The sequence below is a fragment of the Vulpes vulpes genome, chromosome 3, assembly GCF_048418805.1.
Source record: "Vulpes vulpes isolate BD-2025 chromosome 3, VulVul3, whole genome shotgun sequence".
Classification (NCBI taxonomy): Eukaryota; Metazoa; Chordata; class Mammalia; order Carnivora; family Canidae; genus Vulpes; species Vulpes vulpes.
The window spans coordinates 130,973,575-130,997,932 of record NC_132782.1 but is presented as its reverse complement, the minus strand read 5'-3'; the positions used below and the strand labels follow the sequence as shown (position 1 = coordinate 130,997,932).

The following is a 24,358-nucleotide window of genomic DNA, read 5'->3' as shown; positions in this document are numbered from 1 at the left end:
ATATTTTCTCCACTTTTTTTTCAAGTTTTGTAGTTTTATGTTTTCCATTTTTGTCTATGATCTATTTTTAGTTCATTTTTATATAAGATTTACGTAAAGTTTTTTTCTTTTGCTAATGGATATCTAATTGCTTCAGCACCCATCATTAAAAAGCTATTCCTAAAAAAAGAAAAAAAAGAAAGAAAGAAAGAAAAAGAAAAAAGAAAAAAAAAGCTATTTGAATTGCTTTTAGGTTCTTTGTCAAAAATTAATTAAGCATATTCATGTGGCTCTAATCCTGGGTTCCCCATGCTCCAATGATCTGTATCTATTCCTCCACTAGTACCACACTATCTTGATTAATGAAGCTATACTGTCAAGCTTTGACAAAGGCTTGAGAAAAGGTGATTCCTCCCACATGAATTATTTCTAATGTAATGTATTTTCTGTTTGAAAGTCTTTTACTAGACAGTTATATTTTTCCCCCAACAAAAATCTGTCTGTAAATTAAAACTAAATTTCTCTTTATTTTCTGTAATAAAAGACTTCAGATGTTAACACAATTTCTTCTTGAGTTTTCTTTACAATTATAATTAGTAACCAATCAACTAAAATATAAATATACTGCAAAATTTGATTTTAAAGATTCTTAAATGCAATAAAGAAAACTGTATTAAAGAGATAGGTGGGAGGGGAATTCAGGTGGCTGCTGCTGCCACCATTGCCACCACCTGGTTTGTTGCCAGAAGGAAAATGGCAGATGTGGAGGAGCAGTTCTCCAATGAGGAGGAGGTGAGTAGAGCAGCAAAATTCATTACTCATGTTCCTCCTGGAGAATTTAATAAGGTGCTTAATGATGTTTGGTTACCACTTAATGATAATCTTCTCAGGGAAGGAGAAGCTCATGCATTTGCACAATATAACTTGGACCAGTTTACTCCAATAAAAATTGAAGGTTATGAAGAACAGGTTATTGATAAAAGAACATGGCAACTTAGGAAATGGAAAGTTTTTGGATTCCAACAAGAATCTGTTTCAAATTTGATCATTTCAGAAAGGAAGCAACTGATCCAAGACCATATGAAGCAGAAAATGCAGTTGATACATGGAGAACTTCAGTAGAAACCACTCTGCAACCATATATAAAAGAACATTATCTAAATGGGGTCTGCATTGTTATATGGTTTTAAAAAATAGATGGACAGTAAATCATTATTGCATGCAGAGAAAGCCATTAGTTCCAAGCAAAAAACTTTTGGAATGGTCACTGGAGGTCAGAGTGGAAGTTTACAATCACTTCTTCAACCACTCAAGTGGTTGGCATTTTGAAAATTCAGGTTCACTATTATGAAGATAATAGTGTTCACTGAGTCAAAAAAGTATACTAGATTCCCTAACAGCATCTAATGAAGTACAAACAGCAAAATAATTTATAAAGATTATAGAAGCTGCAGAAAATGAGTATCAGACTGCTATCAGTGAGAATTATTAGACAACATCTGACACTACTTTCAAAGCTTTACCTCCACAGCTGCCAATGACATGTACTAAGAATGACTGGAACTAGATCCTTAGCTACAGGATTGGCAGAGATGCAGGATGCGTAAGATGCACATTGCATAACCAATCATTTAGTATCTACATAAAAAAAATCATTGCAAAAGTATTCAAAACTGTCAAACTACACAGGTGGGCTGTTCCCATTTTAAATTACTGTAATTAATTAGTTTGGTTAGAGTACAAAGCTTAGCTAATTAACCGTTATTTTTCATTTCTTTTGTTCAAAGAGGATTGAAGAATCAGTTTAGTTTAAATGTCTTTTACTTTCTCTTATGCCTTTCTTTTTTACAATTAAGAGATGATCCCTTGAGATTTTTTTTTTTTTTTTTAAGATTTTACTTATTTGAGGAGAGAGAGACAGCAAGAGAGAGCACGAGTAGGGAACAGGGAGAGGGAGAAGCAGGCTCCCCACTGAGCAGGAAGCCCGACTTGGCTGGATCCCAGGACCCTGGGATCTTGACCTGAGTCAAAGGTAGATGTTTAACCAACTGAGCCACCCAAGTGCCCCATGATTCCTCTAGTTTAAAAGTTTTTTAAGTGTTTCAAAAATATTTTACTTATTGTAACCCTAAAATTGTTGTCTTCTGGTTTATGAAGTGGGTTGACTTTTGATATTTGCCCAGCACTTTTTAAGGGTTAGTAATGGACATTCCAGTTTAAGGCAGTTGATGAGTTTAGCCATATATGCTGCTGAAGAAATTGTCACCTTTCCCCCCTCACCTCTTCCATTTATGTAAGATTGAGATTAGTGGGAAAGCATTTTCTATATCTATTGTGTTTGAACCTTTCAAGAAGGTTTTTTTTAGCTAGCTTAGTGTTTAAATAAACTTTTTCAAAACAAAGCCAATGTCCGATGCTGTTTTGAGATTCTGAAATTAAATGAAAATACTTATTTCAGAAATGCATTTAATGCTTTTTTCTTGTGACAGTTACACAGATTAGCTTGAATTCCATATGTCTGAGTTATTTTTATCATAGAGCCAAAAGGTATTATAAGAAGACAAATTGAAATATATGTAATCTTAGACTCATAAAAAAATAAAATTTAAAAGGAGATGGGTGAAGTTTTTCTTCTTCAGTTAGTACACATTTCCATGTAGTGACTATTATTTATTGCCAGGATGAAATAGTGCTCAGCACCAATTCTATCACTACTTTCAGTTTTTATAACTTTAAATGGTGAGAAACCTGTTTCACATAAATGAGAGGAGAATGGAAGTCTTGTTAGAGCAATTATTTCTCAATTCTTCAAAAATTTTTGAAGAATATTTTTTAAAAATATGACAGTAATATATCATCAAAAGTATACTTAATAGGTGTGCCTAAGTGGCTCAGTTGACTAAGCATCTGCCTTCGGCTCAGGTCAAGAGCCCAAGGTTCTAGAATCAAGCCTCATATCAGGCTCTCTGCTCTCCCTCTCCCCTTCACCCTGCTTGTGCACACTCTCTTTCAAATATATAAAATCTTTAAAATATATACACACTTAACAACTTAACAGTCTATTAGTTAATTAGCAAACAAATCAATTAGGTCTTTTCTCAGTTTCATAAGAGAAAAAAAAAAAGCCTTGGAATTGCAAAAGGAACCTTTATCCATCATTACATGAGATAACCTTACTTAGTCATCTACTATCTTCCCACAGACACCAATATTTTCAATTGCCCTTTGGTGCCCAGGTGTTTTTACATCCAGGGACCTTTGTGAGATCAGAGATAGAGCAGTATGCCTTTCTTTTTTAATAGTGTGAAAGGGGCAATGGTGAAAGAGAAAGGGAAGAGCAGACCCTACACCTCCATCACAAACACATTCTCAGCCAGAACAATGTGAGGAAAACTACATGGGGAGTTTAAAGGTCTACAAATTGGCTCTCTTAAACCATCTCTCCCCTATACTCCTTGAAAAGTGTACCCAATTTAAAGATAAAAGTGAATGTGCATCTGCAGCCTGCGATATCAACACTAGCAGAGGGATTCCATGGAAGTGAGCTGTAAATGCTTTTTATGAGAGAAACTGCAAGAGCAAAATGACAAGCACCAAAATAGCAACATGATATATCAAAGGAAGAACCCCCCTTAAAAACTAAGAATCAGACTGAAGCAAATTAAGTTGTTGCTTAAAGCATAATAATTAAGGCCTTTAAATTTACCAAACCAATCTGCTATCACGGAATAAAAAGCCTTGTTTATCCCTCCTCTGTCCTAGGGGAATAAATTATCTCATGAGTCTTTTATTTCACCAAAGTGCTATTTAAAAGCTATGAAATGTTTAAGCAATTCATTACATTAATATAAAAATCTTTATAGGACGGAAGTACGATCAAAACCAAAGGGTAGGAAGCCCTGATCTGAGTAGAGTGAAAGGATATGGTGTCCGATGGTAATGCCAAGATCCCAGGTTTTCCCTGGTTGTCTCCTGATCTTTAGTCAGATCTCAAATAACCATTCCCTCCACAGAAAGGCTCTCTGACCAGCTGGCCAAATAGATGTCCTGACACGATTTAGCACATCATCTATTTTAATTATTTGCATTGTGTACATAGCTGCCCAATGTTTGTGTTGTTTTTAAAATTCATTTATTATTTATCCATCAGTGCCAGAAAAACTCCTGAAACTTCCTAAACCAACATGTGAATTCTCTGAGAGCAGAGATCAAGTCACTGCTACAAGTTCAGTACAATTTTTTTTCGTCTTTTAACCAAAATAAACTGTTGTTATTATACAAGATTTTCTGAAAAAAAAAGTGCCATTTTATCTTTATCCCTCTGAAGTTATTTATTCTAATTCTCTTGTCTTACTTTATTGAAATAATTTATAAATTATGCAATGCTTAAATAGACATTGCAGCCATGAAGATAAACAGGTTAGATAAATATTCATGAGAGAGATAGTTTAAAATTCACACCAGGACTTTTAGTTCAAGATGGTAGGTTGAGGATATATGTTTACTACCTACAGCTTACAAAACCACACTCAAATAAAAGAGACAAAATACGCAATAACCCTGTAGTAGCAAAAGGAAAGAGAAGTTAAGGAGTTCACCAGTGTATAAAAGATACAACAAATTTCTAGAATTCAAAAAGCAGATGGAATTGTGGTGATAGATGAGACAAGCAGAGAAAGCCACAGCCACAAGGCAACCTAAGAGGAGCTGGGAGCCAAAATGCTTGTTGGAATGCTAGAAGGAATCTAGAGAGCCAATCTGCCCTGGAACACCTGATGGCTCTGGGCTCCAGGCCAGCAGGTACAAGGCAGGAGAGAAGGGAAAAGTGGGGCTGAAGACAGAGGGAATAATTGAAGGTCTGTACTTGGAACTGCACTGGTTGGCATCCCCATCCGCTTCCCCAACCCCCACACAGATCACAGGCAGCCTGGCACAAACCCTCAGTCAAAAAGCCAGATAGCTGAAAGAACAAATGACCTGAGAAAGCCAAGGCATCTACTGGGAGTACAGTCTGCCCACAGCAGAGCACTTCTCTAGCACAAAGGCAGCGTCCAAGCACAGGCCTAGACCAAGCAGGCCAGCCACGGCACCTGGCTCTACACAGAGGACTCAGTCAGCCATCCACACAGGTAATAGGTCTAGGGAGAAAAGAGACCATCTTTTAAAGTGGCATAGAAAATCCATTTCCTCAGTCCTTCTTTCTAAAATAGGAATAGACAACCAGGATTGCCAGGCACATGGGGAAAACAAGCAGCATGAGAAAGAACAACTAAGAAAAACATATAGAAAAAAGAACCCTTAAAAAAAAGAAAAGAACCCTGAGGGGAGCAAACATAATTAAGGGACATAAGAAAACATTAAAAAAAAAAACTTCTATACCCTAAAGATTTCAGAGGGTATTGCACCCATATAAAATAGGAACAGGAAACCACAAAAAAAAGGAACAAAGAACTTGGAAGAATTCTTTAAATTTAAAATTCTTAGTATTTAAAGAGTGATTAGACATGGAAAGTAAATCAACATATGGTCTGGGAAACAAAACTGAGAGGCACTTTGAGAGCATATGGATAAAAATATGGAAATAATAAAGAGACCATAAGAGACATAAGAGTCAATCCAAGAGGTACAACATTTGACTAATAAGAGCCTCAGAAAGAGGGACAGAAAAAAGAGAGGGAAAACTATTTAAGAAATAAGGTAATTCCCCAGAGATAAATAAAGACCTAAATCTTAAGATTAGAAGGGCTCAGTGAGTACTGAATACAACTAATGATAAAACCCCCACATCTATACATTTCCTCATGGAATTCAAAAACAAATATAAAAAAGAGACCCTGAGCAGGGAACACAGGTCACCCAGAAAAGACTGACAAACAAACTGGCTTCTTGTCAACAACAGAGGATGTCAGAAGACAATGGAACCATGTCTTCACATTTTCTAAAGGATGCTATTTTCAGCCCCGAATTCTACACCCAACTCAACTGGGAACCATTATAAAGGTACAATATAGACAGTTCTAGACATGACTCAGAAAGTTTATTTTCCACATATCCTTTCTAAAGAACTTATTTCTGGATACATTCCAGTAAGATGATGGAAGAAATCAGGACAGTGGAAGTGGATCCTGTGGGAGACTACTCCTGTAGAGTAGTGGAAGGAGATCCTCAGAAGACAGCAGGGCAGTAGCCTACAAAAGCCTTTGGGTACAAAGAAGGATTCCACAGAATAAAAAAATAGACCTGAGAGTAGAGAAGAAGTGAGGTCATGACAAAGGTATATTATGCCTGAGAAGGAGAAAGAGAAGAATAAAAGTAAGAAAGACAATTAGAAACTCCCTGGGGGAAAAAAGGGGACAAAAAATACATTTCAAATATGAAGCAAGCTTATATGTACCCCAATTATAAGAAATTAATGGAGTATGAGAAAAGAGGATCTATTTGTTATTGATAACAGATCTAGAGAGTCTTGGGTTCATTACCCTGGCCCTGGAGAGAAGAAAATGTAATCCTAGCACACAAATTGGCTCTGCACTAAATATTTATAGAATCATATTTTAGGGGATACTATAAATAGAGATATCCTTCATCTTTAGGCCAGAACTAACTTTGATACTTTGGCCTCAAGACATAAATTTCAGGATCTTAAAAGAAAGACTGGCAAAAGTGTTTGACTCTTATTTTCTATAAACATGGCACCAAATGATAGCCAGTTCCTACCTATAATACTCTCCCTAAAGATTATAGTTGTTTTCCTTATTCAAATGGTCCAGCATTCCAGAACTAGCTCAGTTCACTTCAGTTTGGGGGCAGATGTCAGAAGAAATGTCTGCTGAGTAGGTAACCATCCAGAAAAATAAGGTATATTGATCATTCAGGGAAGAAATTGTAGCCTATGGTAATCACAAATCATAACTCTGTTACTTCATTACAGATCCTAAAGGCTAGGCTTTAAATTTTTTATTCTTTAATTGGAATATTAAAAAGCAAGTAAACATGATTTCTAAGCAAAAAGAAACTTTTTTTAAAAAAAAGATTTTTTTTATTCATGAGAGACCGAGAGAGAGAGAGGCAGAGACATAGGCAGAGGCAGAAGCAGGCTCCCCACAGGAGCCCGAGCGAGACTCGATCCCAGCTCCTGGGATCACACCCTGAGTCAAAGGCAGACGCTCCAACCACTGTGCCACCCAGGCGTCCCAAAAAGAAACTTTTTAAAAGGAATGTTCAAACATCACATGTTCTCTTCTCCACTGGCAGAAATATGATTTAGCTTTTGGAAAAGGAGAAATCCTTGCAATAATCTGCTTAATAACAAGAGGCATTTGTTCTTGTCTGTTAATCCTACCTGCTTTTCTGACAAGGAGAAAGTAACTTCATGCTGCAGTCAATGGGTCATAGGTTCATAAGGGAGACTTTCCTTTGTGAAGAATTAACAGGTCATAACAGTACAATACTATTTATAGCTTTCATCTTTCAGATTCAACTTATATAGAGACTTGGTTGTCCTTGGTAACAGGACAAAATATAAGTTACCAACTTTGACGATGTAAAAGTAAGTGTCGCTGACAGAAAGTGAGAAAAGCAGACGGAAAAAGAAGCACAAGTTCTAATGCCCCTTTTTAAAAATGGGAGAGTCGACAAATACGGTCATAAGTCGATGAAATGAGAAATAGAGTTATCATTATTTAAGTTATTAAGTCAAGCAGGAAAGGAAGTAAAATTAATACAACTACTGTATCAAACACTGGAAGAGAGATTACGATGACCATAGTGTTAGAAACCTAAACATTCATTTTTGAAAGTGGAAAGTCATTAGATAATATCTAAAGTTGATCAATGGAAAAAAATAGATAAAAGTCTATTATCTGGAACAGGAGCCCCAAATCCTTTTGATTGTACAACCCTCTTAGGAAAGTATTTTAGAGGACAAATCCCTAACATTTGTATATTTACTTATTTATGCCCCACATAAACTCATGACTGTATTAATCTACTATATATATTGTGATTTATACAAAAATAGACATTAAAAGCATATCAGAATAATTTTGAATGGATTTTTTTATGGAGAAAGAACACTTATTGTAGTAATAAACCAGAAACAGAAAATAACCAGTTATTCTGACAAAAATAAATATTTTAAGATATAAAAAAGTATATGAGAACAAGGCACCTCCTAGGATGTATGAAGTTTTTAGATACAGAGCTCTAGAAGTTAGACATGTGGCCACTAGGAAATCCCAAAAGATAAGAAGTTCAAAGAGGCTATCTTTCAGGAGTAAAGAGAAGTAAAAGGGGAGACCTATCATTTGCATTATAAGCTTATCTATACTATTTTACTTATAGTATACATGTTTTCTTTTCTATAAAGGATTACTCTAAAAACGCCTGGGGGGCTCAGTTGGTTAAGCAACCAACTGTTGATTTCAGCTCAGGTCATGATCTTGGGGTCATAAGATCAAGCCCCTGATCTCATGACCTCTGGCTCCATGCTCAGTAGGGAGTCTAATTTTCTCCCTCTCTCTGACCTCCCCTCCTCATGTGTGCTTGCTTGCTCTCTCTTTCTGAAATAAATACATCTTTTAAAATATATATATAAATCTAATCAGCCCCATAAAACTCTGTCTCCACAAACATTTACTCAACATTTGCTCTGGGCTAGGCACAGGAGACAGAGAAGGGCAAATGACATCCTGATCCTCAAGGAAATCACAGTCTGGGACAGAAGAAAGATATGAAAACCAGTGATGATAAACCAGTATCATAAATGCTGTCAGAGAAGTATGTGCAACATATCATTCACGCATGGTCTGGGGCACAGAAGAGGCAAACTAACACTATGTGGGGTGTGAGGGAGGGATTCTTTAAAGGTCACTTCCTCTTTGAGTTGAAACCTGAAGTACAAGTAGAAAACTGAGAATAAACCAGGTAGAGAGGAATGCAGGGAAAAGGGGGAAGGGCATTCTAGGGCAAAGGAGAGAACAAGGTGGGTAGGAGGAAGGTAGACAGGCTGACACATGAGCATGGTGTGTTGGTAAGCTGGAAGTTTTTCAGGATTGCTAGGGCAAACGGTGCATGAGTTGGTGGTGGCAGGAATGAAACAGCAAGACAGAAAGGGACCAGAAATGAAGGGCCACGCTCAGAACTCTGCAGTCTCCTGAAGATGGTGGGAAAGCCACTAAAGGATTTCACCAGCAGGGAGAGGGAGGGAGACTAGGTCAGATGTACATTTAGGGGAAGATTATTCTGGAAGCAATGTGGAAGATGGAACTAAAAGTGGTAAATGAGATAGGAAGGCCATTCTGAAGGCTGTAATAGTGGGCCTAATGAGACAGAAGGAGAGAATCATGGTATCAGCAGGAGATGATGGCCAATAGGTACATGAAAAGGTACTCATCCTTACTGACCAACAGGGAAATGCTCTTGAGTAAGTGGAGAGTATCAATAACTGAAACAGGGAAAGAAGCAAGTTTTAAGGGGGCTGGAGTTTAGGTTAGGACACATTAAACATGAAGTGCCATCTAAAGGATCTGAGGGAGAGGTTCGGGCTGGTGAAACAAGACTGAGACCAATGAATATTGGGTTGTAGTGGAAGCCATGTGATTAGTTGCAATGACCAACAGACTACAAAAATGAGAAGCCGAAGAAGGCTGGAGTCCTGGGGGAAAGCAGGGAGCAAAGGACTGAAGAGATTAAAGGAGAGGGCAGGAGTCTCAGGAAAGAATGAAGGAAGGTCAGGGCAACAAACAGATGGTAAATGAGCAGCTGAAATGACAGATCATGGTCTCCTGACTGAGTAGGGAAAGGAGGGAAGCATGGGGGTAGGGTTGATGGACTGGAAGGCATGGGAGTAGGCAAAGGCCTCAAATACGATGATGGTGATAAGATGGTGGTGGTGGTAAGGATAAAGACAGGAATACAAGAGAGAAGGGAATGTATGCTACCAGAGCTCAGTATATCTTAAGAGTGGTTACAGAATATTTCTGAATGCATGTAAACACATGTGTACTATACTGTATCATTTTGCACAATCTGAGTGTATGCTCAGGACAAAGGGCAAGGTATGGGTAATAAATAGGCTCTGCTTTCACTGGAGACAAAGTGAGTTCTACTGGATCAGGTGTGCCTGAAAATGTTGTCACTTGGCACATTAAAAATAAAACCAAGCTTAAAGTGCTTTAAGCAGTAAAGAACGACTTTAGTTTATCACAGTAATAAAGAGAAATAAGTTACATTTTAAGAAAGTTTTCTTAAGAGTTCATAACGTGAAATTTTTGTGCTCTTACTTTCATTTGTATAAAGGTACAAAAGTTTTAAGAATCCTATCTATTGTAAAAACAAATATTTTTGCATGTGATGTTCAGCAGCTATTTGCATTTTCTTCCTTTAGTAAATATCCATGATTCTTCCCATAGTAGTTTCTGGAATGATAAATACAAATCTTTTGGGATGCCTAGCTAGCTCAGTTAAAGGAGTATACAATTCTTGATCTTGGTGTCAGGAGTTCAAGTCCTATGTCAGGTGTAGAGATTCCTAAAAAAAATAAATAAATAAACTAAAAAATTCAACTCTCATAAAATCGATTCTATGACAACTTTAATTGTTGATTATAATTGTCATGATTCTATGACAACAACAACCTAATAGTAATGGGAGAGACACCAATAAAACATTTCAGGAAATAACTGATTTTTTTTTGTCAGAATTCCATTATATTCTTTTTATGGTAGGCAGAATGCTAAAGATGTCTACCAAGATTCCCACCCCCATTATTGAATCAAACACTAATCTAGGTACTGCAATGAAGGTACTTTGCAGCTGGAATTAAGGTTACTCAAGTAACCTTAAAGTGGGGACTTTAAAATAAATATCCTGGGTTATCTGACTATACTCAATGTAATCATGTGAACTCTTAATGCAGAAGAGAAAAAAGGCAGAGCAGATGAGGCAGAGAGGAAATCAGAGATATGAACCATGCAAAGGACTCTCTACCACTCTTGCAGGCTTTGAAGATGGAGAAAGGGAGCCATGAACTAGACAATGTAGGGGGCCTCTAGAAACTGAAAACCACCCCAGCCAACAGCCAGCAAGAAAAGAGACACCTCAGTCCTACAAAAGTATGGGACTGAATTCTTACAACTTGAAAAAGCCCAGAAGCCAACTCATCCCCGGAGCTCCAGAAAGTCAACCAATCCTAGTGACACCTTTATTTTCAACCTTTGAAACCTGGAGCAGACAACCAGCCTGGCCAAACACTTGCCCAGATTTCTAACCTATAGAACTGTGAGATAAAGGTACAAATGGATGCTGGCCTAAGCTGCTAAATTTGTGGTAATATATTCTAGGACCACCGGAAAAACTAACATACTTTCTTTAATTACTGATGTCAAATGTGCTCTATCAAATCTCATTTTATTGACCCTTAATGTAACTTTGGACAGAATTCACACATTTTCCACTAATACTCAGTTATTATGAAATTCAGTCTAATGTATTTTCCCTCAATGTTTTATTTTGAACATCTTTAAGTCTGTAGAGAATTTTTTATAATATTTTTATTTTTTTAAAGATTTTATTTATTTATTCATAGACACACAGAGAGAGAGGCAGAGACACAGGCAGAGGGAGAAGCAGGCTCCACGCAGGGAGCCCGATGTGGGGACTTGATCCTGGGTCTCCAGGATCACACCCCAGGCTGCAGGCGGCGCCAAACCGGTGCGCCACCAGGGCTGCCCAAGTCTAGAGAATTTAAAAGAATAGTGCAAAAAATACTCTTATATCTAAATTCATCAATTGGTAACATTGTCCTACATTTGCCTGCTTTCTCGTTCTCTCTAAACATACATAAATATCTCTTCTCCTGCTTTCTTCTTCTATCAGTGGTCCTCAACTAGGAAAAATTTTGCATCCCAGAGGACGTTTGGCAATGTCTGGAGACATTTTGATTGTTGCTACTGGGGAGTGTTACTGGTATCTAGTGGGCAGAGGCCAGAGATGCTGCTAAACACCCTACAAAACAGAGCCCCACATGACAAGCAATTATCTATCCCAAAAGGTCAATAGTGCTGCAGTTAAGACACCCTGGTCTCTCTATATATGTATATACGAACACATTTTCCTGAACTATTTATAAGTAAATTATAGACATTATGGTATTTTTTACCCTAAACATTTCAGTTTGTACCTTCTAAAACTAAGGATACTCTCTTATATACCACAATTTAACAATGATACAATAATATCCATTTTCAAGTATCCCCATTATCTCAAAAATCTTTTATCACTTTTCATTCAAAAACTAGATCTAATCAATGGTACAGAGAGGTTGGCATGTTGATCAATATTTTAAATTTAATATAAACAAGAAGCTCTAATTTTCAAGTAGTTGAGGGCAGGCAGTAAAACTTGTAGTGCCAGCTCTAGGATCTATTAGTCTGTGACTCTGACACCATGCATATCTGAAATGGCTGTAGTAATTAATTCAGGAAGTTGTTAGCATGTTATAAATCTCTCTTGCAAGAATATCCTTAAACATAATTACTCAGTTCTTAGAACAGAAAGGGGAACTCTGTTTATACTCACCCATAATCCTGTTGAAAAAACTACCAATCTGAAACAACAAATTAAGAAGAAACCTTTTCCAAAGAAGACATAAAAATGGCCAACAACCACATAAAAAGATGCTCAATATCACTCATCACCAGGGAAATGCAAATCAAACCCGCAGTGAGATAGCGCCTCACACCTGTTAGTTTGGCCTCTATTAAAAAAAAAAAAAAAAACAAAACAGAAAAGAACAAGTACTGGCAAGCAGATAGAGACCATGTGCACTGCTGATGGGAATGTAAATGGTACAGCCACAACATAAAACAGTATGGATTTTCCTCAAAAAGTTAAAAACAGAATTACCCTATGATTGAGCAATCACACTTTTGGGTATATATCTGAAATAACTGCAAGCAGGATCTCAAAGAGATATTAGCATCCCCATATTCACTGCAGCATTAGTCACAATCGCCAAGAGGTGGAAGCAACCTAAAGGTCCAGTGACTGATGAATGGATAAAGAAAGCATGGTATACACATACAGGAGAATATTATTCATCCTTTAGAAGTAAATTTTGTCATATGTTACAACATGGATGAATCTTGAGGACATCATGCTAAGTGAAATAAGTCAGTCACAAAAAAAACGAACACTGCATGGTTCTACTTATATGAGCTACCTAAAGACGTCAAAACTCATAGAAACAGAAAGTACAATGAGGTTAGTAAACTAGCAGGGAGGGGGAAATGAGGAGCTGTTGTTTAATAAATACAGAGTTTCATTTTGCAAGATGAAAAAGTTCCAGAGAGCTGATGCCAACAGTGTGTGTGTGTGTGTGGGGGGGGGTATTTCTTTGAGAGAAAGGCAGAGATAGCAACAGAGATAGTGAGAGCATGAGTGGGGAGAAGAGGGAGAAGCAAGCTCCCTGCTGGGCAGGGAGCCCCATGCCCAGCTCCAACTGCCTTAATTCCCCGGGATCATGACCTGAACTGAAGGCAGATGCTTAACCGACTGAGCCACCCAGGTGCCCCAACAACTTGCATATATATTAACACCAATGTACCATATACTTAAAAATGGTCAGATGGTATATTTTATGTCATATGTTTGGATTCAAAATAAAAAACAAAAGGAAAAAATAACCACAGTACCATGATCACAGCTAAAAAAGATAAATTATTTAATTTCAGTAACTACTAAGTCAACTCCCCCCACCAAAAGAATTACTTACTTCTTTTTTTTTAAAGATTTTATTTATTTATTCATGAGAGACACAGAGAGAAAGAGAGGCAGAGACACAGGCAGAGGGAGAAGCAGGCTCCATGCAGGGAGCCTGACATGGGACTCGATCCTGGGTCTCCAGGATCATGCCCCAGGCTGAAGGTGGCGCTAAACCGCAGAGCCACCCAGGCTGCCCAGAATTACTTATTTCTAAAGAAAAATTCATCCACTAATATTTTGGGTTTTTTTCCCAAATATGTTCATACTACAATATCCTAGTTTTTCTAAGTTTATATACTTTGTAGATTAAAATTTTTTTTAAAAATTATTCACAAAATATTTGAATGTCTAGAAATATGTTAAAAATGTGAGGCATTTAGCTTTTCAACCAAATAATGTAAAAATATGATATTTAACAGAATGGTATAATATTGTTTCAAAGCACTTTGAGAAATGAAATTATGGGGCACCTGAGTGGCAGTCAGTCGAGCACCCAACTCCTGGTTTCTACTCAGGTCATGATCTCAGGGTCCTGGGATCCAGCCCCAGGTTGGGCTCCACACTCAGCCCAGAGTCTTCTTGTGACTCTCTCCCTCTCCCTCTGCCTCTCCCCCACCTGCATGCCCTCTCTTTCTAATAAACAATAAATCTTAAAAGAAGAAGAAGAGATGAAAACATTGAAATGTACCTACCTAACTGTGGAAGAAAGGAAGGAAGGAAGGAAGGAAGGAAGGAAGGAAGGAAGGAAGGAAGGAAGGAAGGAAGGAATGGAAAGAAAAGAAAGAAAAAGAAGAAAAGAAAAGGAAAGAAAGGGAGGGAGGAAATTTCTACAGAGTAGAATACAAAACAACTCTATAATCCATCAAAATGAAAAAAACAGGGTGGCACTGGGAAGGCAGCAATGAGAAACCAACAATTACTAACACTGCTATGTATGCTACAGCCTGAAAGTATGGTGAGGATGCTGTCTGCCTGAAAATGCATCATTTCTCTGAGCTCCTAACAGAGGTAAAAAGCAACTAATGGAAATATGAATGGCTACATTATAATTTTTTGCTTGAATTTAAGACATTATAGGATGCATAATCTCTCAATACACTCACTGGTCTCAGGAAGCTAATCATAGTTTTAGAGATTTAGTTTCAGGCAAAGGCAAAAATTTAGCTCAGAACAGCAGGTCTAACAAACATGATGAGAACCATACCACTTATAGCCCTTGGGGAATAGGGAACCATCACCTGCTCTAATTATCTTTAGATTTAAAATAATCCTGGAGGCTGAAAATGGGCAAGAAGCCACAACACTCTTAAGTATCGTATTTGTCAACATTATCACTTACTACCAGTTAATCCAGATCAGTAACCCCATCTGGCATTAAATCCCACAAAATAACCACCCTAGGTCATAAAGAACCAAACCATCTACAGCAGTCATGTTTGAAAAACAATACTAATATATGCCAAAGAGCCTGGCATCAGAAATGTTAAACATGTGCCCTCATCCTAATTAGAACATGCTATCTATCCACTCCTTCCTGACAGCCCTACTGAACACCTACTGGAACTAATAATTTTTTAAAAGATGCCTCAATAAATGTGAAACTTTTGCAATCTAAAGGGCTTAAAAATCTTTAGAAATACTGATCTCAAACTTCAAATTCCAGTAGAACTGCAGCAGCTTTGTCAATGCAACAGGGCATGCAGACGGAATGACTAGAATGGAAAATGTGTATAATCTAAATATAGAGAATTGCTCTAAATTGTCTTCACTTTCATTCTTCCAGGACTTAATGACAGTGGGAAGGAAGAAGGTATTCTAAACTCAAACCAAGGAATTATAGGACTGTGTTATCAGTTCCGCCCAGACTTGAGCAACCCCTAAACAAAGTAGATCCTAATTTGTAGAAAACATACTGCTAAAAACAGATAAATGCAGGTGTCATTCTGGGTTGCCACACCCACCGAGCCACAAGTAGTATCATCATAATGGCAAGAAAAAGAAAAATACTGCCTAAAAATGGCTTGAACTGGTTAATACATCCATGGTTTCCCATCTCAGATGCAGGACTCTATTCAATGCGCCACAGCATTTAGCCAGTTCAGGAAGCACTATTTCTCAGGTAAGTTTTCAACAAAATAGCTGGAAAGGATGGAATTATAAGTTAGTATGCTCTGAGAATGATACCTTGCCATGAGAAGCTTGTTGCTTAGGTAAATGTTTGTTAGCTATCTGTTTCAGGCAGGTCACAAACCCTCCTGGCTGACAAAGGGGCCCCACACACAAACAGTACACCTGCACCACTTCTCTGGAAGAAGTACTCCCTGCATCAAAAAGCCGGCATTGGTGGAATCTGAAACAAGGGGCAGAGAAAAGGACCACATCAATGGGATTAAACTCAGTCCCTTTTCTTTCTTTCTTTTTTTTAAACAGCTTTACTGAGATATATAATTCACAAACTATACATTTTATTCATTTGAAGTATACAGTTTGATGGTTCTTAGTATATTCATAGAATGCAACCATCAAGGGATCCCTGGGTGGCTCAGCAGTTTGGCGCCTGCCTTTGGCCCAGGGCGTGGTCCTGGAGTCCCAGGATTGAGTCCCACATCGGGCTTCCTGCATGTAGCCTGTGTCTCTGCCTTTCTATCTGTGTCTCCATGAATAAATAAATAAAATTAAAAAAAAAAAAAAGAATGCAACCATCACCAGTCTCAGTTTTAGAATGTTTCCATTACCCCCAAAATAAACCTCATACCCATTTCCCCTCAACCCTCTCAGCCTTAGGCAATAACTAATCCATTTTCTGTCTTTATAGATTTTCCTTTTCTGGGTGTTTCATACAAATGGAACTATATAATATGTGGTATTTTATGGCTGGCTTATTTCATGTATCTAATATTTTCAAGGTTCATTCATGTTATTGTATATGTGTCAGTTCTTCATTCCTCTTTTCTGCTGAATAATACTCTAACATATGGATATGCCACATCAGTTTTTCTTCACAAGTCGTAGAATCTCTTTCACTACATAAACAAAGCTTTATTTTTTTTTAAGATTGTATTTATTTATTTGAGAGAGAGAGAGAGCGTGCGTGCAAGAGAGAGCATAAGCAGGGGCAGGGAGAGGAAGAAGGAGGCTCCCCATTGAGCAGGGAACCTGATGCAGGGCTGGATCTCAGAGTCCCCAAATCATGACCTGAGCCGAAGGCAGACACTTAATGGACTGAGCCACCCCAGCATCCCAAAACAAAACTTTAAACAGTGATTATGCCCCCACATTAGCCCATAAATACCTATTTAATCCATATTATAGCTGAAAATATATCATTAATTGCATAATGCTCTAGTTCTCTAGAAGTGTTATCAACTACCACAGTGTTATCTGGATCAATAAAAATACTGGGATTGCAGGTCCTTTATAATTAAGTCAACCGTTTAAAATTTTTTCACTATAGGGACGCCTGAGTGGCTCAGTGGTTGAGCGTCTGCCTTCAACTCAGGGCGTGATCCCGGAGTCCTGGGATCAGGTCCCACATCAGGCTCCCTGAATGGAGCCTGCTTCTCCCTCTGCCTGTGTCTCTGCCTCTCTCTCTGTCTCTCATGAATAAATAAAATCTTAAATAAAAAAATAAAAAAATAAAAAAATAAAATTTTTTCACTATAAATTGTAGGGGGAAAGGAACTTACAAACTCTGAGGCCTGAACACTTCAAGACATATCTGTGTTTTTTACTTCACCCAGTTGAAGATAAACAATAAAATTATAACTATTTAAAGTTGGTCTCTGCAACCTTCCCTATCTCCCTTCCATCTCTGAAATCCAATTCCTTCTGTACTCTTAACTCCATCCCCATCCCCCAAACAAAACAAGATCTTTAATACCTGTTAACTAATGCACTTCATTCTAAATAAAATAATACATTTACATGAAAATATTACTTAAACCAGACATTTATTTTCAGACATTCTCCCAAAATACAAAATGAAAATTAGTTTCCCTAGATGAATTTCCAGCACGAACAAGCTGGTGAGGTGGTATTTTTTTGTTTTGTTTTATTTTTGCTGAGAGACCCTCTTGAATCACAGTAAGCCCACTCCACAGCAAATTTAGTCAGTTCTCTCAGGGTAATGCATATCCACAAGGAAGGCAGGGAAAATAAGGAATTGTTATCAAAATTGTCAGGTATCATAATTGTATTGTGATTATGTCTAAAAATATCCTTATTTGTTAGAACGCATAATAAGGTACTTAGATGGAATGATGTGATATCTGAGATTTGCTTCAAGGTACTATAGTTGGTTGGAAGAATAAATATTGTTAAATTGTCCAAACTACCCAAAACAATTTACAGATTGAATACAATCCCTAACAGAATACCAAGAGCATTTTTTCACAGAACTAGAACAAATAATCTTAAAATTTGTATGGAGCCACAATAAAATCCTGAATAGCCAAAGTAATCTTGAAAAAGAACAAAACTGTAGATATTACAATCTCAGATTTCAAGATACAGTATGAATCTGTAGTAATCAAAACAGTATAGTACTGATACAAAAGCAGACACATAAATTAATGAAACAGAACAGAGAGCTCAGAAATAAACCCATGATTATATGGTCAATTAATCTGACAAAGGAGGCAATGGAAAAAAGACAGTCTTTTAACAAACGGTGCTGGGAAAACTGGACACCAACACGCAAAAGAATGAAACTGAACCACTTTCTTACACCATACACAAAAATAAATTTAAAATAGATTAAGGACCAAAACATGAGACCTGAAACCACAAAAATCCTAGAAAAGAGCACAGGCAATAATTTCTCTGACATCTGCTATAGCAATATTTTTCTAGATATGTCTCCCAAGGCAAGAGAAACAAAAGCAAAAAGGAACTATTGGGATTATATCAAAATAAAAACTTCTACACAGCAAAGGGAACAATCCATGAAGCTAAAAGGCAACCTACTGAAAGTGAATGGGTATTTGCAAATGATATATCCAATAAAGGAAAATACATAAAGAACTCATAAAACTCAACAACAAAAAACAATCCAATCTAAAAATGGGCAAAAACCATGAACAGACATTTTTCCAAAAACAAACAGATGGCCAACAGATACATGCAAAGATGCTCAACATCACTCATCATCAGGGAAATGCAAATCAAAACCACAATGTGATATCACCTCACATCTGTTAGAATGGCTAAAATAAAAAACTCAAGAAGCAACAAGTATTGGTAAGAATGTAGAGAAAAAGGAACCCTCTTGCACTGTTGGTGGGAATGTGAACTCTGGTTTCGACAGCCACTACGGAAAGCTGAATGGAGATTCCTTAAAAAATGTAAAAAAGCTTCTTATCTCAATGTCTGTCATCTTAGTGAGTTTGCAGGGGTGGCTGCTGTTCTCTGAGCTTTGCAATGTTGCCCAAGGACTACAGCAAGAAAAGATGCCACAGTCATCCAAGAAAGACAAAGACTCAGTGAACAAACCTGAGGTAAGACCAAAAAAAAAAAAAAAAAAATGATCCAAAGGCAAAGTTTGGGACAATCTCAATAACCTGACAACATACGACAAACTCCATAAGGAAGTTCTCAACTATAAACTGATAACTCCAGCTATTGTCTCTGAAAGACTGAAGATTTGAGGTTCCTAGCCAGGGCAGACCTTTAGCTCCTTAGTAAATGATCTATTAAACTGGTTTCAGAGCACAGAGCTCAAGTAATTTACACAAGAAATACTAAGGATGGAGATGCCCTATAGCTGCTGGTGAAGATGTATGAACAGATCCTACCAACTGTACATTTTGAAAAATAAAACTTTATTAAATAAAAACATTAAAAATAGAATTACCCTATCATCTAGTAATTTCACTCCTGGGGAATTTATCCAAAGACTATGAAAACACTAACTCAAAAACATATGTGCACCCTTATGCTTACCGCAACATTGTTTACAACAGCTAAATTATGAAAGCAGTCCAAGTGCCTAGTCTATCAATAGATGAATGGATAAAGAAGTGGCATATATATTATATATATGTATATAGATATATAATAGAATATTATTCAGCCATAAAAAGGAATGACATATTGCCATTTGCAACAAAATGGATGGAGCTGGAGAGTATAATACTAAGTAGAATAAGTTGGCCAGAGAAAAACAAATTCCATATGTAGAATTTAAGAAACAAAACAAACAAAAGAATAAAGAGACTATCAAAAAACCAGACTCTTAACTATAGAGAACAAGTTGATGGTTACCAGAGAGGAGGTAGAGTGGGGGTGGGTGAAATAGGTGATGGGATTAAGAGTACAGTTATGATGAGCACTGAGTAATGTATGGAAGTGTTGAATCACTAATTGTACACCTGAAACCAATATAACACTGTATGTTAACTATACTAGAATTAATTTTTTTTAATTATAAAAAAACCCTATTTTAGTTGGAAGGAGGATGATGGGGGTCGAAATGAAATAAAATACTGGTAGTTCTTCAGGGCAGGTAGATAGGTAGGTGAGACTTCATTATTCTTTTCTGCCTTACGTCTGTATAAAAATTGCCATAGTAAAATAATTTTAAAAGAGCAAGAAACAGTTTTCTTCCTTTCAGGTAGTCTTTTGCTGCTTCTCTTTTCATTCATAGCATTTACTGTTGTCATTACACAATTCTGAGATTTTTCTTAAAGATTTTATTTATTTGAAAGAGAGAGCACAAATGAGGGGAGCAGGAGAGAGGGAGAAGCAGGCTCCCCACTGAGCAGAGAGCCTAATGCAGGGCTGGATCCCAGTACCCTGAGATCATGACCTGTGCAAAAGGCAGACACTTAACTGACTGAGCCATCCAGGTGCCTTGTTTCTGGGATTATTTAATGTTTGTCTCCCTAACTGGACTTTAAGCTCCATGAGGATCACAATGTTTGATTAGCTCCAAAAGAATTGCTATCACCTCACAAAGTTACTGGCATGTGACAGGCCTCCAGCAAATATTAAGGAAGTGACTAAACTCAATATAAGTCATTTTGTACCTAGGTCAATATCAATAAATGTCTAATAAATAAGAAGGGGAGTAGAAATCCAGGAATCTTTGGATAAAGGAATTCAACATATTTACCTATATGTACTTGCCATTTAAATTCACACACTTTTCTATTTAAAGTGTAGTAAAACCGTCACAAAGCAGCTTTAACCTCATCTAGCTTGTCCTCACTATACTCATGTGATGTACTCAGTTAAGAACTCTAATCTCCACTTTATGATATGGAAACTATGGAACTAAAAAGTTAGGAAACTTTTTCAAGGTCATGATGAACCAGAAGCACAAATGAACAAAGCTCAGCTCTGTTCTCAGGCCTCACGCTGTTCCTAAAAGAACATGATTTTATTCTCAGGAAAAATAAAACAATAAAAGAGGAAAGGGAGTACTGTACGTATTAACTCAATCTTCAGTAGCTGAGAAACTTGAGTAGCTGTATAATAGTCTCAGTTGGAAGTATTTTGACTTTGCCCAAAACAATTTCAAGGTTGAAGCACCTAGCAGTAGAAGAATTCTAAAAAGCAGAAGGTGAGGAGGCATTTAGACAACAGGAAACAGAAAAAGATATGACACTTAAGTAATGTGAAGGCCTTTTTTTTTAATGTGGTTAAACTGAAACAGTATAGTGAGAATCAGCTAACAAGAAAATTCATAAAGAGAATAAATACTAATACCAAGATATTAAGACACCAGTCCCCCGGGGTTCCCAAGTTTTAAGTTTATTTAATTCAAATATAAAACTAAAATTCATAATGTTTTTATTTAATCATTATTTTATGTAGAAGTAGTCTACTAAAATATCACTATGTCAATAGGGAAATACAAATCAAAACCACCACGAGATACCACCTCACAGTAGTGAGAATGGTGAAAATTAACAAGACAGGAAACAACAAATGTTGGAGAGGATGTGGAGAAAGGGGAACCCTCCAGCACTGTTGGTGGGAATGTGAACTGGTGCAGCCACTCTGGAAAACTGTGTGGAGGTTCCTCAAAGAGTTAAAAATAGATCTGCCCTAGGAACCAGCAATTGCACTGCTGGGGATTTACCCCAAAGATACAGATGCAGTGAAACGCCGGGGACGCCTGCACCCCGATGTTTATAGCAACAATGTCCACAGTAGCCAAACTGTGGAAGGAGCCTCGGTGTCCATCGACAGATGAATGGATAAAGAAGATGTGATCTATATACACAATGGAATATTCCTCAGCCATTAAAAACGACAAACACTGACCATTTGCTTTGATGTGGATGGAACTGGAGCATATTATGCTGAGTGAAGTAAGTCAATCGGAGAAGGACAAACATTATATGGTCTCATTCATTCGGGGAATATAAAAAATAGTGAAAGGGAATAAAGGGGAAAGGAGAGAAAATGAGTGAAAATATCAGTGAGGGTGACAGAACATGAGAGACACCTAACTCTGGGAACCGAACAAGGGGTAGTGGAATGGCAGGCGGGTGGGGGGTTGGGATGACTGGGTGATGGGCACTGAGGGGGGCACTTGGCGGGATGAGCACTGGGTGTTATGATATATGTTGGCAAATTGAACTCCAATAAAAAAAAAGAAATTAAAAAAATATCACTATGCCCCCAAATCCTTTTGAAATGGCTAAAAAATCCAAATTTCCCTTAATTTAGTAACAGATAATGATGTGCACATTCAGAAAGGCAGAATTGCCAAATGTTTGCCATTAATGGAAGCATAACTATTTGTAAAAGTAATCTTAATTCAGCCAATCTGAAAGCTCTTGAGCTATGGTGCCAAAACCTGTCACATTTATGGAGAAGATTTAGAGACTAATCAAAATCTAAAATAAAGTCGGCCACAATATCTAAAAAATTAAAATGGCTAGTTTTAGTTAAAAAAAAAAACCCCAAGATTTAAATATCCCAATAAACTTATTTTGGGGAGAGAGCCTAGAAAGATTTTTCTTGTTCACATAAAGGGTTATGAAGCGGTGTCTGGCCTGGGTTGAATTCCACACTGCCTCACTCCACTGTCACTCCAGCATAATTACTACTGCTGGAGCTGCTCCAAGGACTCAGGGCGTTCAATTTTCACTCCTATATTCTTTGTATCATATGTTGTCAAATCAGGCTTCCAATTTGCAGTACATCATTCAATGCAGGGTAACCATTTACATAGGCAATTTCCAAACAAGAATGATTTATTTGCCCCTCGATGGTTTCTTCTCAACTTTTAGAATAATTTATAAAGCGCCAGCAGGGCATGAATTCCTCTCCCCAAAATAATCTATCAATACCGTCGCCTTTTAATATAAGGGGTAAAGGGAGTACTGTCCTCTGGATGCGGACAACGCTGCTGACCCACGCGAGGCACTGATTTGTAGTTGTCTTTGCACCGGGGTGATGGCTGTGCGCTCGGCTGCTCACGACGCCGGCTGGGTCCCCCTGGTGACCGACACTACATGAAGGCAGCAGCAGGGCTCCAAGACACAGCCTGGCAGCGGCACAGAGGGTGGAACGGGAAATCATGCAAGATGAACACGCGAGCGGTACACATGACATGACTGAGAATTACGTTTGCATTGCTCGGGTATTTGAGCTCGGCACCAGGCACCGTCCCCCGTCCTTCAGGAGGCAGACCCCCACCCGCCTCTTTCTCGGGCTCCTGAGCCCAGCCTCCCGTTTAGACCGCGGGCGTGATGGGAGGACCGAATCCAGGGGCTCAGCGCTAGGCACGCACACGTCGCTGCTCCGCGAATCTGGGGGGGAAACACCGAGGTGACAAATTGCCACGATCTTCTGAAATATGGTGGAATGACACACCACCTTTCCCACCACCGAGCGAAGACACAGAGTCCTGAAGAGCCGACCTGCGGGGCCCACCGGGGAGGGGCAGGAGAGCAGCGGACCCGGGGAAGCCGGCGGCACGTCCGAGCCCCGGCCGCCCAGCCTCAACTCCCGGGGGCGTGGGGTCGCGCCCGGGGCACCGCTCGGGGCTCGCGGGACGCCAGGGGCGCCGGGGCGAGTCCAGGCGGGGAGACCCGGGCCCCGGAGCCGGGCGGCCGGGGAGGGCGCGCCGCCAGGTGCCGGACGGCAGGGGGCAGCGGGGGTCGGGCGGGCGCCGACCCGCGGGGGGGGGGGGGGAGGCGGGCGAGTCCCGCGCGGCGAGGGGGGCCGCCCGGCGGGCTCGCCGCCGGCCTACCTGGAGGTAACAGGGTTTCCTGAGCCAGGCGCCCGGACAGAGACTCCTCGCCATGGTAATCACACATCGCCCCGCCGCGCCGCAGTCAGAGGCGGACCCGAGCGCCGGCGGCCCGGCTCCCCGCCTCCCCCGCCTCCCCCTCCTCCCCCGCCTCCCCCTCCTCCCCGCCCCCAGCCCGCCGGGCCCGCCCACTCCTCCGCCCCCGCCGCGCCGCGCGCCGCGCTCCCCCCGGCCCCGCTGCGGCGACGGCGGCCGGCGGCCCGAGGCTCGGCCTCCTGCTCCGCTCGCCCCGCCGCCGCCGCCGCCGCCGCGGCTGTCAGCGACGTTGCCGCCGACTCCGCCATAAAGGGGAGTCGCGCCTCGCCTCGGCCGACACAAATCCAGCTGCGCCTCGCGCTTAAAGGGGAG

General features: G+C 39.2%; 1 protein-coding gene and 1 pseudogene across 3 annotated transcripts in view; one reads left to right on the top strand and one right to left on the bottom strand.

Annotated features, from left to right (window-relative positions):
* Window positions 1-24,102, bottom strand: part of DIPK1A (divergent protein kinase domain 1A) — a 114,082-nt gene extending 89,980 nt beyond the window's left edge. Inside the window, exon 1 of one of the 3 annotated variants that reach the window (XM_072754610.1) lies at window positions 23,951-24,102. In XM_072754610.1, coding sequence (XP_072610711.1) covers window positions 23,951-24,004 — 54 coding nt within the window. In that variant the 5' untranslated portion in view covers window positions 24,005-24,102. Of the gene's footprint in view, window positions 1-23,323; window positions 23,408-23,950 lie in introns of those variants that run through there. The other 2 variants (XM_072754611.1, XM_025996508.2) reach the window with 2 other exon arrangements.
* On the top strand, window positions 733-2,486 carry LOC112918330 (F-actin-capping protein subunit alpha-2-like; annotated as a pseudogene).
* Window positions 24,103-24,358: the final 256 nt, after the last annotated feature.